Source organism: Mauremys mutica, chromosome 2 (assembly GCF_020497125.1).
Source record: "Mauremys mutica isolate MM-2020 ecotype Southern chromosome 2, ASM2049712v1, whole genome shotgun sequence".
NCBI lineage: Eukaryota > Metazoa > Chordata > Testudines > Geoemydidae > Mauremys > Mauremys mutica.
The window spans coordinates 241,625,232-241,638,127 of record NC_059073.1 but is presented as its reverse complement, the minus strand read 5'-3'; the positions used below and the strand labels follow the sequence as shown (position 1 = coordinate 241,638,127).

General features: G+C 40.0%; 1 protein-coding gene across 2 annotated transcripts in view; it reads right to left on the bottom strand.

The window, feature by feature from the left end:
- The window catches only part of DGKB (diacylglycerol kinase beta), a 534,249-nt gene that overhangs the window by 257,646 nt on the left and 263,707 nt on the right, over window positions 1–12,896 (bottom strand). For both annotated transcript variants that reach the window (XM_045008243.1, XM_045008242.1), the window contains one exon: window positions 6,800–6,960. In XM_045008243.1, the coding sequence (XP_044864178.1) occupies window positions 6,800–6,960 (161 nt within the window). The remainder of the gene's footprint in view (window positions 1–6,799; window positions 6,961–12,896) is intronic.

Here is a 12,896-nt window from a genome sequence, read left to right as displayed (position 1 = left end):
TACTGACTGTGATAGAGATTTATGTAGGACCAATGGTATGTAACTAAAAGGTGGAAAAAATTGGCAGATTTTGTGGAAGAATATCCTGCCAGCAAGAAAAATAAGCAATGGAAATTGTAGAAGTACAACTGCTTGGTATTTTTTTGTATAATAAGCTGTACAAAACACTAGAAAATGTGCTGTGGGGAATCATCCTGATTTACAAAATGATGGACTGACAGTCTAAAAGGTCTTTACCATCCCTATCTGCTATAATGTTCTGCAGTTCCATATGTAAAAAGTAAAGCCGACTAAAAAATGCCAATTCTTTTGTGTGGGAAATTTTGAAAAAAAAAAAGATCTCCAGAATTTACTACATTTTTTGAGTTTCCAAAAAACAACAACACTTTTTTGGGTGGGGACGTATTAAAGAGCCTTTATAGTTCATTTATTTTTGTTGTCTAACAAAACCTAACATATTTATAACAAAACAAAAAAATAACCAAAAACTAAAAATGCCTACCAAAGGAATTCAGTTTTCAGCTTCTGTTCTTTTCTTGTTGGGATTTTTTTTTTGCTTTGGTCAAAAAAGCTATTTTTTGTGGGGGAAAATGTACATTGGCTTTTTCACTACAGTTAATCAAAGTGGAGTAAGAATTCAACGAAACAAACAAGTGATATTTGTTAAATGAGTTAGTCATTTTAATGGTCAAATTAAACAAGCCAGTTAAAGATCAGACTAACACTAACTGTGTATTTGAGGCAATCATTTCAAGGCTCTACCCTACCACAGGATCTATATGAATGGACTCTTGCACCACGTCAGAGCCCCACCGCCATCAACAAGTCTCTGTCTGGGTGAAAGGGTTCATGAAGATTAGGCTGCAGGATTGAGGTGTATCATATGATTTATCCTTTACTAATACGGCACTTTTTATTTAAAAAATCACATTGGTTCGTAGATGAACTTTTCTTTTTCTAATTTAGCTTTTTTTTTTAAAATCTGAAGTGCGTTGTATCAAAGGGATGATGTTGTTTATTTTGTAGTGTAACCTTCTTTCTGATAGAGAAATAATGCAAAATATCATAGCATTCTATTAGCAACTAGTACACATTTTGGCCCTGATTCAGCAAGCATCAAAGTACATGTTTATGTTCATCCCAATTCAGCAAAGCACTTAAGCACTGGCTTTAAATTAAGAATGTGCATGAATCTCACAGTCATCAATGGGATTTAAGGTCACACTTAATGTTAAGAATGTGCTTAAATCCTACTGACATCAATGGGATTTCAGCACACGCTTAAATACTTTGCTGAATTAGGATAAACCCGCATCCAAATTTAAGAGCTTTGTTCAACTGGAATGAATTTAAGCACATACTTCAGTGCTTTGCTGAATTGTTTAATTGGTACAGAGGTTATCCACTACTCCTAACAAGAGTCCCTTTTATCACCATAAGAAACAGTCTTTTCAGCCTCCTAGTTATTTTGTAGATTAATTGATTCATAGATTCTCAGGCCAGAGGATACCATTTGTGATAATCTGGCATGACTGCCTGTATAACACAGGCTACAGAATTTTTCTAAAATAATTCCTAGAGCATATCTTTTAGAAAAACATCCAATCTTGATATAAAATTTGCCAGTGATGGAGAATCCACCTCAACCTTTGGTAAATTGTTCCAATGGTTCATTACCCTCACTGTTAAATATTTACACCTTATTTCCAAACTGAATTTGTCTAACTTCAACTTCAAGCCATTGGATTGTGTTAGACCTTTCTCTGCTAAACTCAAGAGACCACTATCAAATATTTGTTCCCTATATAGATACTTATAGACTCTAATCAAATCACCCTTTAATCTTCCCTTTCTTAAACTAAAAGGATTAAGCTCCTGGAGTCTACCACTACAAGGCAGGGTTTCTAATCCTTTAATCATTCTCGTGGCTCTTTTCTGAACCCTCTCCAATTTATCAACATCCTTCTTGAATTATGAACACCAAAACTGGCCGCAGTATTTCAGCATCAGTCACACTAGTGTCAAATATAAAGGCAAGAAAACCTCTCTAACTCCTGCACAAGATTCTCATGTTAATGAATTCACAGATTGTATTAGCCCTTTAGGAGACAGCGTTGCACAGGGAGATCATGGTCAGCTGATTATTCTCCACCCCCCTGGAAATCTTTTTCAGACGCTGCTTCCCATGATAGAGTTCTCCATTGCCTAATAAGTATTGCCTAGTATTTATTTGTTCCTAGATGTATAACATAGCTAAGTGTAAATGTAGAGTGCAAACTGTTTCCACCCATCTGAACAAGCGATCCAGATCGCGCTCAGTCAATGACCTGTCCTCTTCATTATTTGCCACTCCCTCAATTTTTGTGTGATTTGCAAACTTTCAGTGATGATTTTATGCTTTCTTCCAAGTCATTGATAAAAAATATTAAATAGTGTAGGCCAAGAACTGATCCCTTCTGAACCACACTAGAAACACTCCCACTCGATGAAATTCCCTGTTTATAGTTACATGTTGAGACCTTTCAGTTACCCAGCTTTTAATCCATTTAACGTGTGCCACGTTAATTTTATATAGTTCTACTTTTTTCATCAAAATGTTGTGAAGTACCAAAACAAAAACCTTACAGATGGCTAAGTATATTACATCAACACTATTACCTTTATCAACCAAACTTGTAATATGTAGCACAATTGTTTGACAGGATCTATTTTCCATGAACCCATGTCAAGACAAACCTAAAAATAATACTGTACCTGAATATTATAAATGATAATATAGTAGTTTGTAGAAATTAGTATAGTCTGAAAAAGGTAGGTGGAGTACAAGATTGAACAGTACACTATGAGATCATTACTGTCAGCTAGATGAGTATCATATTTAGACTCTGCGGTTATTGACTAAAATCTATATTAGCCCTTTGATTAAAAATCCTGTCTCTACATAAATGTCCCATAGATGTCAGCAGGAAGTCTGCCTATAGAACAAGAGTAAAATATGCACCCAAGTTGTTTTAACTGAGATTTTCCTCTGCTTCTGCTGTAAAGAATTAAGAAAATGTAATGGAAGAGGATGCTGACAACTTAGGGGATAGTGATGGGGAGCTAGAACCATAACTTCAAATTTATGATTATAAGAAGTAAGCAGTCATTTTTTTTTGTACATTGGTGGAATAAGAGGCTGTTAGTGACTTGCTAAAGCTGAGGGATATTAAATCATGACTGTGCAAATATCTATTTGATAGTGCATTTGGTTGGTAATATATTATGTATCGTAAAAATACACTTGTCTTTGTTGTGAACCTTTTCTACCTTCTGACAGTTTGGCAGAAAACACATACTGATTTCAGTTCATCAACAGTACTAATATGAATGAGGCTTCCACTCATTATGATGACTGGTTGTTTTTTTTTAAACAGCATGTAATACTGAGTTGTTTCTCATGGAACCTGGAGAATATTTCCAGATATTTTTGAATCTTCTCACTGCCTTACTCATATATACTTGCAATGCAGATTTTTTTTGTTGAAAACTATCCAAATTAGAATGTAGTAGGATGATTAATAGTTGTTAAGAAATCAATATTGCATGTTGTGAAAACAGAATGGGGCTAAGGTGCTCTGCTAGCACAAGCACTGTTTTGGCATTAGGGCTGAGTATCTATTGGTATTAGCAAAGAAATCTTATTCACTTTGGTTGCAGTACTTGCATTGCCATTTGCACATGGACCAATAGTTCTACATCTGGAGATAAAGTCACAAATTTACCAGTCTTCTGCACCCGTCTTTACACTGGTGCTAAGTGTGTTTACAATGTCACCAAATCAGAAGGGTAGCACTTAATAAACATTTTTGCACTGTCACAAGGTTCCGTTTGGACCTCAATGTACTCTGTGTGAAAGGAAGGTAGCTGGCCCTGCATTTAAATTAAATGCAATTATATACTATAGTTGCCACTGTGCTAAGTGTGCTTTTGGAAATCCCACTGTAAGAGTCTAATCTTAGCACAAATCTTAGCACCATTTCCTACAGTAGCATTATACATAAATGCAAAATAAAATAATGGTGTACTAGCAGCTACAACTGAAGTAAATTGGAGCTACACAAATGGATTCTGGGGCATACATTGAATTTATGCTTGTTTAGGCTCCTGTCATTTATGTTACTCTAAGAAAGCCCTATTTGTATACTTACCCACTTCTACAACTTCAGATTGTTTGCATAATAAATATAAGATATCAGTGAATGCAAAATTCCCTTTGATGGTCCAACAAAACTGGATATTGCTGAAGGATACTCATTCAGGAATCACTTGCGTGTTTGAGATGGGTATGGTGATCCTTGTTCCAAACAGGGGTGTCACCAGGAGTTCTTAGTGTTCCCACTGCTACACACCTTGAGGAAGCAGAAATATCTACTCCAAGAGTTGAAAGATCTTGAGTCAGACCCCCAAAATCATGATATTTTTGTTTTTTAAAAGATGATGAGGTGTTTCTGATCTGTCTTCTGATTTCTGAACTCCCCTTGCTCATCCCCAGCACGTGTGGGGTAGTTACAGTGTTGTCAACTATCCCAAATTTACAGAATAAGGTGATTTTGGTCCTTGCTCAGGAGTTCTTGGTAGAAGACCTGAGTGAGATCGAATTACAAAAATCTGTATGACATGCTGCCTAATGGTGTGAGGCTTCCAGCTTCCCCAAAGTCCCAAAATGTCAACTAATTAATTCAATGACACCCCATGTCTTACATCTGCCCATCCCCCAACCCCATATCAATTAATGATAACCCCCCACCCATACTGATACTGTGCCCCTTCAGATCCCCATCAATTAATTTGTGGGTCCCCAGCCCCACAGCAACTTTGCCCATCCATCCTCACATCAATTCTGCACCCCCTGCCCACCGCCATCCCTCTGTTCCTTGCCGTGCCACACACCTCCGCTCCTCTAGAGCTCTTTAGGCCAAGTCTATACTAATATGTCACTCGGGGAGTGTAAAAGACACACCCCTGAGCAACGCAGTTATACCAACCTAACCCTTGGTGTAGACAGCATATGTCAACAGGAGAGCACCTCCCCCCCGGTCAATATAGTTAATCCACCTCCATGAGAGGCGGTAGCTATGCCAACAGGAGAAGCTCTCCCATTGCCGTAGCAGTGTTTTCACTATCCCCAGCCCTGGAGGAGGCCATTTCCAGGGGCTCTTCAACCCCCAGCCCCAAGCCTGGGGCAGAGAAACTCCAGAAGTGGCCCCTTCTACTCCTTCCCAGGCCTGATGTTGAAGGATTAAAGGAGGACAGAGGAGGAGCTCACCCACTTTTCACAAGAGGGAAGGGAGGAGAAGGGTGCAGAGCCACCCTGAGTTGCTGGGATCTTTTCTGTTGTCTCCTGTGAAAATGGTATGCATTCAGTGTTCGGGCATGAAAAGAGAGAAAGCCAAGACAGTGCAGCATTCAGGCTTGTTTTCTTCCTCCACATGTGCTATTCTCTCTCATCAAGCATTTCCTGAAAGTAGAGTTCTAAGTTCCTATACATAATCACACTATATCACCCTTAATTGGGAAGCTGTTTATCTTAACATTCCTTTTGTCACATTTATATGAGATAGCAAAATTTAACATGAATAGCATAACCTGCTTACATACTTAACATTCTCTTCTATCCCTGTGATGGGGTGGATAAAGACCACACCAGGGTGGAAGGGGCCAAGGAGCTGCTTTGGGCTGGAGTAGCCCTGCTCCGCAGTAGTGGGGAGCCATAGGAAGGGAGCCAGCTGTTGAGCTTCTGGGAAGGGGCCTGGTAGCTAGCAGAGCCTCTGCCCTCACAGAAATGGAACACAGATCCCCTGTGCTAAAAAAGGGGAAGAGACTGTATCCTATAGCTTGTGTTGGAGACCCAGCAAATTTGAGAGCAGATTGTGGACCAACCAGGGCTCCTCTGAAGAAAGAAACACCAAATATCCTGGGTCACTTATCAGGGAAGCTGCTGCATTGTCCAAATAATGGGTAACTTTGCCACCTGGACTGACATTCGTTTAAACCACAGTGAAGATGTGGAAAAAATCAGACTTAGCAGTGCCTGTACTAAGAATGAACCTTTCAGAACAACCCATACCACCTACTGGTGATCCAAGAAACCTAGGAACCAAATCCTACTTTCAATAAAGTCAATGGCAATCTCCCCCGCCCCCACCCTTTTAACTCTCATGGAGCAGAAACAGGCCATAATATGGAAGAGATGGTGCAAAGTACTTTCCAGAATGGAAGATTCTGTGAATTCACATGTCTGGGATTCAACCAAAAAGATTCTCTTTATTTGAGAACTACCGTGATGATCTGATAGCAGAACAGGAGGGTAAAGGAGAGGGGAAGGGGAAGAAGCAGCATACTTAAAGACGTACTAATGAACACCCCCCCACACACACTGTTCTTCAGCATGATTTTGAATGTGTGAATATTAACAGACAAGGTGACTAAGAGGTGTTAATAATGCTTAGTATTCTTTTATATTTTATAGAGTCTTTATAGTGACACTCCTAATATAGTACTGCAGCTGCTCATAAACCATTAAGAACAACATGATTTTCTCCTCTATACGTAGGTGGGTGGAAGATTCTGAGAAATAATTCTAGTTTGAATGTGTAAGTAAATTTATGTAAATTGTTGTCAGTCACCTATGTATTCATTTTACTAGCAAAATTACATCATAAATCTCTAGTCAGTCATTCTTCACTCTGAGACATGCATGCACACATTTATTCAGAACAGAAAAAATATCACTTAAGGCTAAGCATGACTTTCTTACCACACCAATAGAAAAGTAATTATTGATGATGCTATAAGGCACTGGATCTCCCTTCTCATCTTTATCATTGGGTATGACTTCAAATTTCCATCTGTCCAGTAAGATCTCTGTGCTGTTCTCAATGTCTTTCAAGATCTTCATCAAATTCTCACCTTCATATCCTAGCAAAGGGTGAACATGATGATTTTTAATAAATGTGACAAACTCTGCTGATGTTACCCCCACTCCTAACTCCAGTAATTAGGAAAATTTTATCTGCACATATAAAACCTGAAGCACAGAATTATATTTTGCTCCATTAGCAATCTTCCAGTAACTATAATTATGGGAAATGTAAATACACTGCTAACTTCTGCACTCAGCCATATCAATATAAACTTAAAATAATTCCACTAATTTCAATAGACTTTGGATTTACACTCAGTATAACTGTGAGCAGATTTGACCTACTAACTTGAATTTTCCAGCAGTTACCTGATTCTATTCAGACAACACGAAGCTAAACTTTGTAGCATGTTTATGCTATACAGTGAATGTTAACATGTAAAATACTTTCATTTCAAAATATACGTACAGAGGTTGATAGAGCAGATGCAGTGTCCTAAGAAAGTTTGACAGTATGCTGAGGAGTTAAAAGGTGTCACTAAAACTTCTGTTCATGCGTCTATCTCTTTTGTCAAAGTTTCCAAAGAGATTTGTGGTAACACAACCAAATGCCTGGAAGCCATTCCGAACTGAGAAGGATAGTGATCAGCACTATATTTTCCATATTTTGATAACTTCTGGATGAACTTTCCAGACTGAAGAGTCTCTTCGCTGTTGGTATGCTCAGCTTTTGACAGCAGCAATACAAGTCCCTGTGTTTTTTCTAAATAGAAATGTGTGTTTTCTAAATAGAAATTATAGCAGTGATTTTTCACGAACATAGGGTTACTTAGCATAACCCTAATAAATTGTGGTGTTAGTATAACAAATGAAGAATGGAGTATTCAGTTTTATTCTATGCATCCTCCCTTCCTCTTCCCAATGTGCATATACCTTAGGCCTGATCCTGAGGTGGGATATAGAAGCCTATTCCTATGAGCAGACCCCTTGCCTGACACTTCTGGTAACTAAATAGGCCCTCCACTAGAATACTATGTCATACATTGTATTGGGTAGAAATGGACTTAATTACCTTCTGCAGAGCCACAACAAGCTACACCCTGCACAACAGGAAAAGAGGACTTCATTGACAAACTTCATATGCTGGTCAGACAAAATGGCTGTGCAGCAGCAACCCTAGATCCATGGATTTACTTCTTCTCCAAAGCAAGATTAAGTACATGTAGACAAGAGTACGTGCATGCTGGGTTACCACCAGTGTCAGCGGTAAAAACATATGTCCACACCAAGCACTGGGTCTACTTGATGTTAAAGTTATTGTAGAGGGTGACCAGTATCAACAGTTATTTTTAGCTCTGCAAATACATCAGATCTGAGATCCTCTTTAGTTTTAAAACCAAGTAGGTGTGAATGTTTTGAACCAATCTGCAGATAGTAGTTGCCATGAACACAGGCAATCACATCCATTGATTGGTACAAAGTCCTGCAGTTGCAATGAGTGTGTCCAAAGCCATTCAAACCCCTCCTAGACTCTTTCAATTGTGATCTTCACTGGTATGTAGTGGCATGGAATATTTTTACTGTTAATTTGGAACTAATAAAGCTAGATATTGCCAACTTCCACATACAGCAGCAGTGCATATGATTCTCTGAGTTCCATAGTTACTTGTTTCACTATTTATACTTCATGCCAGGAGTCTGTATCTTTGAGAAGGGAAAATCACTCACCGGTAATTCAGTTTGCAGAAGTTTTATCTTTTCTCCCATCCTATAGATGGTTCAGAAAATCAGTGTTACGGTGCTGTTTACCAGAAAGCCAGGAGGCAAAGAATAGTGAAAGGCTGAGAATATTTGAGCACTGACTCTTCCCACCATCTGATCAGTAAATTTCAAGCTGGTATCTCTCTGTCCAGAACAAAGGGGAAAGAGAGAAGGTTGCCGGATGGGAGAAGAGGAGGGAACCTGCCAAATTGAATTACAAGTGAGTAATTTTCCATTGTTATTTGTCCCCATCTTCTTTCATCTTGCAGAAGATTCCAGCCAATCATCAGACATAGCACACAGATGGATCAAAGGAGGTTGGTTTGGGGAGCTTTATAAGCTAAGTTTGCCTCTGCTGTTAATGTCCTCCTAGTAGAAGGCACTCACACTCTGTCTATCTTAAATACCCATCACCAAAGAGTCCTGTGGCATCTTATAGACTAACAGACATATTGGAGCATAAGCTTTTGTGGGCAAATACCCACTTCGTCAGACGCATGTGAATGCTTATGCTCCAATATGTCTGTTAGTCTATAAGGTGCGACAGGACTCTGTCATTTTTTACAGATCCAGACTAACACGGCTACCCCTCTGATACTTAAGATAGACAGTATATGATGAAAGTGGAAGGCAAGCACCATGTAATGGCCTTGCAGATTTCCACTGAAATTATGTTGGCCTTTTCGGCACAGGAAGAAGAAATATACCCTGAGTACAGTGGGCTTTCACTGGCAGAGGTGGAGTCTTCCCCAACTACAAATCAGATTAATAATTGACTTTAGTCAACAACTCACAGCTGCATGAAAGCCAGAGACCTGTGCCTTGGTTCATGGGAATGGAAAAACAGACTCTTCATCCTTCTCATGGGCTGTATATGGTGCAGGTAATCTTTTTACACCCAGAAAAAGTCTCTTCTCAAAGGAATTGGAGGGATTTAAACAGAGGGTTGTCAGGGCCACAGACTCATTCATGTGGAATTCCAAAATAAATTTAGGGCTAGTGAGAACTGGGCAGTGATAATTAGGGAGTACAATAATTATCCAATAAGCTGAACAGGGGTATAACAATTAATAGAGCCACTTTCACAGTCAACAAATGCAAGGAAACTTTTCATGCATATCCTAATTCTGGACCACAGTTGGCAAGTCTCATTGAGCACTAACATTTCTGAAAACTAGTTCCCATAAGAAAAGGGCTCTTAAAAAAATGGAGGCATCAGTATGGCATGAAAAATCCCACTTGACTCTGGAATGCCAAGATAGCTGAAACCTGAACACAGAGAGGGGAATTTCAGGCACTGATGACCTAAGCAAAAGAAACGGTGAGACTTTTTGAATAAAAAACTTGAAGGTGTGGTATGCCTGCATGCACAACAATTAAAAAAGGCCATCAAGACCCATGATTAATGTTCTTGATCAAGGCTTGCATGTACTAAAGTCAATTCTCTTCCTTTCTCTATGAACTTGTTTCATTCATCCTCCAGGTCATAAAGTAGAGGAAGATGGAGTTGAGGTAGGGGACTAGGCCCTGAAAGAGGAAATCAGGGGAGATTGAAAGGGTCCACATGTGCACCATCACTAGATCCAGGGACTTGGAGGGCAGAATCTCCAAGGCCAGGTGGAAACAACCTGGATACTGACTGCCATGTCCACTCTAAACTCTGATCTTGCATAATTTCTAGGGAATTTAAGGGAGTTTAGGAAAGAGAGAAACAAACTTTTCACCTGTCCCACAGACAGGATCCCAGTAAAAGGGTCTAAGGCCTAAGGCCAGAATACTTGTCATGGGATCTGAGACAGTTCAAAACACTGAAAAAGATCCTTGCAGATGGCAGAAAAAGAGAGGATGCCTCTTAATTTAACCCCCTTTCCCCAAGGATAAGGGAACAGAAGTCTGAGCTGGAGTATCAACTCTCATTCCCTTTCACACTGGAGAAAAAATAGATGTGAGAACTGAGGAATGGGGCTGCACTCAATGTTTTTGGGGAAAAGAGTGTCTGGAGCTCGTAAAGTGAAACCAACATCTGATTCTCCATACAGACAAAGTCATGAGCCACACAGGGCTCTGTTGCAAGCAGCACTGCAACATACCTCCCATGAGACAATCGGCAAGTTACCCCACACATCCATGCCTCATGCTCACCATTGACTCATTCATGTGGTCACAATGATCACAGGAACACAATAATCTATCTCAGGGTGATGTGTGAGAACTGACTCATTAATATTTGAAAAAAGTTCTCTATGATGCAAAGAGAGAAGGTGCTATTGAATGAAAATATTGTAGAACAAGTATTTGACCTACTAAGACCTTTGCCATAGTTCTCACAGAGAGGGTGCATCACAGATAAAAGCAGTTCTCACAATCTCTCTCCCCCCTCTCCCTGCCCCCATGCTCAGTGCTGATCTGGAAAAAATGATGGTTAGGCCTGAGGTCTACAAGTAAAGGATCTAAGAGGAGAGGTAAGTCCAACCTCTGAGCCCTGTAGAAAATCATCAAGAGCAGCAAATCTAAGGGACAATACAGAGATCTCAAAAAATCCATAGAGGGAGTTTTGGCTATCTAATGAGAGCATCAGTAAGAATGGTCATAGAAGCTGAGAGAAACACTGTATTAGGCATCTCCAACTCCAGCATGTTAACTTTAAGGATAGAAAATACAGGACATCAACAGGGATGCTTTAAGAACAAAATGTCTGAAATGTGGAATTCCATTCCTGCGACACAGCAGCATGAGATATGCATACTGTCTAAGTTTGTAGCAAAACGTTTGGCTGAAGGGGGCTGGGTAAGGTTCTTGAGAAGTCTAATAAAACTCTTTTTTGTTTAAAATTGTACCTACAAGACAATCTCTCAGGTGTTATTCCTTACTGATATCTTAATGATGTTCTGCTTACTTATATAGGACCATTTATTGAGGCTTCCATTCCTTCTCCAGAAGCATAAGCATGCTTATTCATGTAGCAGACCCATTTTGGGGAAGAAATTTCATCAATATTTTTAAATAATGTCATAGTTATTTTTACCTCTTTCTATTAGCAAAGGCAAATGATTTAAAAATATCTTTCATCAAGAGAGACTATCTAAGCAAAAATTAGGGAGAAGGTAAGCCTGACCTACCAGATTGTTCTGTCTAAAGATGGGGCAGCAGTCAGTTACCATGCATTGGAAGTATGCAAAGTCCCTGAAATGACAGACATTGTAACTCAGAAGGGAGCATTGTAGCAAGTACTCTATTGAGATTTCTCCAAAGAGCCTTCTAATGGGGAGAGATACCACAGCAAAGGAACACACACACACACACACTTGAAGGGCAACCTGTCACCATGGAGTAGAAGAACTAAAATGAACTTCACCCAGTGACTGACAAGAGAACAGAAGTTCCAAATGAACCAACAGACAATACAATCTGCCTGAGCTAAAACAGAAAAACAGGAGGGAAAACAGCCTCGAAGGAGGAGGAAGATGAGCCCCACCCAATGTCAGAAACCAACAGAAATTCCTATTAAACAAACAAAGAAAAAAAGGATGGAGGAACCTTAGGCATTGCAATGTTCAGTGGAACATCACAGGAACAACACTGTCATCCACAAAAACTGAGCAGGCTCGTAAGCTCCCTATAGAATGAATGGGGAGAGAAGGGCACCTTAGAATGTGAACTGCCAGCACACTAGGCAGGGAGCTGCCCAAACTAGCAAATTTAAGATGCTGATGAGAAGAGTGTGTCCTCAGCCCTACCCCTCTCTCTCAGGGCTTGGCTACACTTGCAAGTTGCAGCGCTGGTAGAGGCTTTCCAGCGCTGCAATTAGTAACCGTCCACACCTGCAAGGCACATCCAGCGCTGCAACTCCCTGGCTGCAGCGCTGGCTGTACACCTGGCCGGGTTGGGGTGTAGCGATTGCAGCGCTGGTGATCCAGCGCTGCTCATCAAGTGTGGACACACACCAGCGCTTTTATTGGCCTCCAGGGAATAAGGAGATATCCCAGAATGCTTTTAACTAAATTACTCCCTTTGTTTTGTTATGCAGCCTCTCTTTGTTTTGTTGTGAACCTCCGGAGCTCCGTTTCTACCGGAGCTGTTTATCAGCTCCTGTTTGCTGTGATCAATCTGTGAACAATCAAATGAGATCCTCCTCCCTGTTGTGAACAAGCTCTGTGGAGCTCCTCCGTTGCCTGCTGCTATCTAAAAAACAAACAAAGCTCCTGTTTGCTGTGATCATCTGTACCTGGCT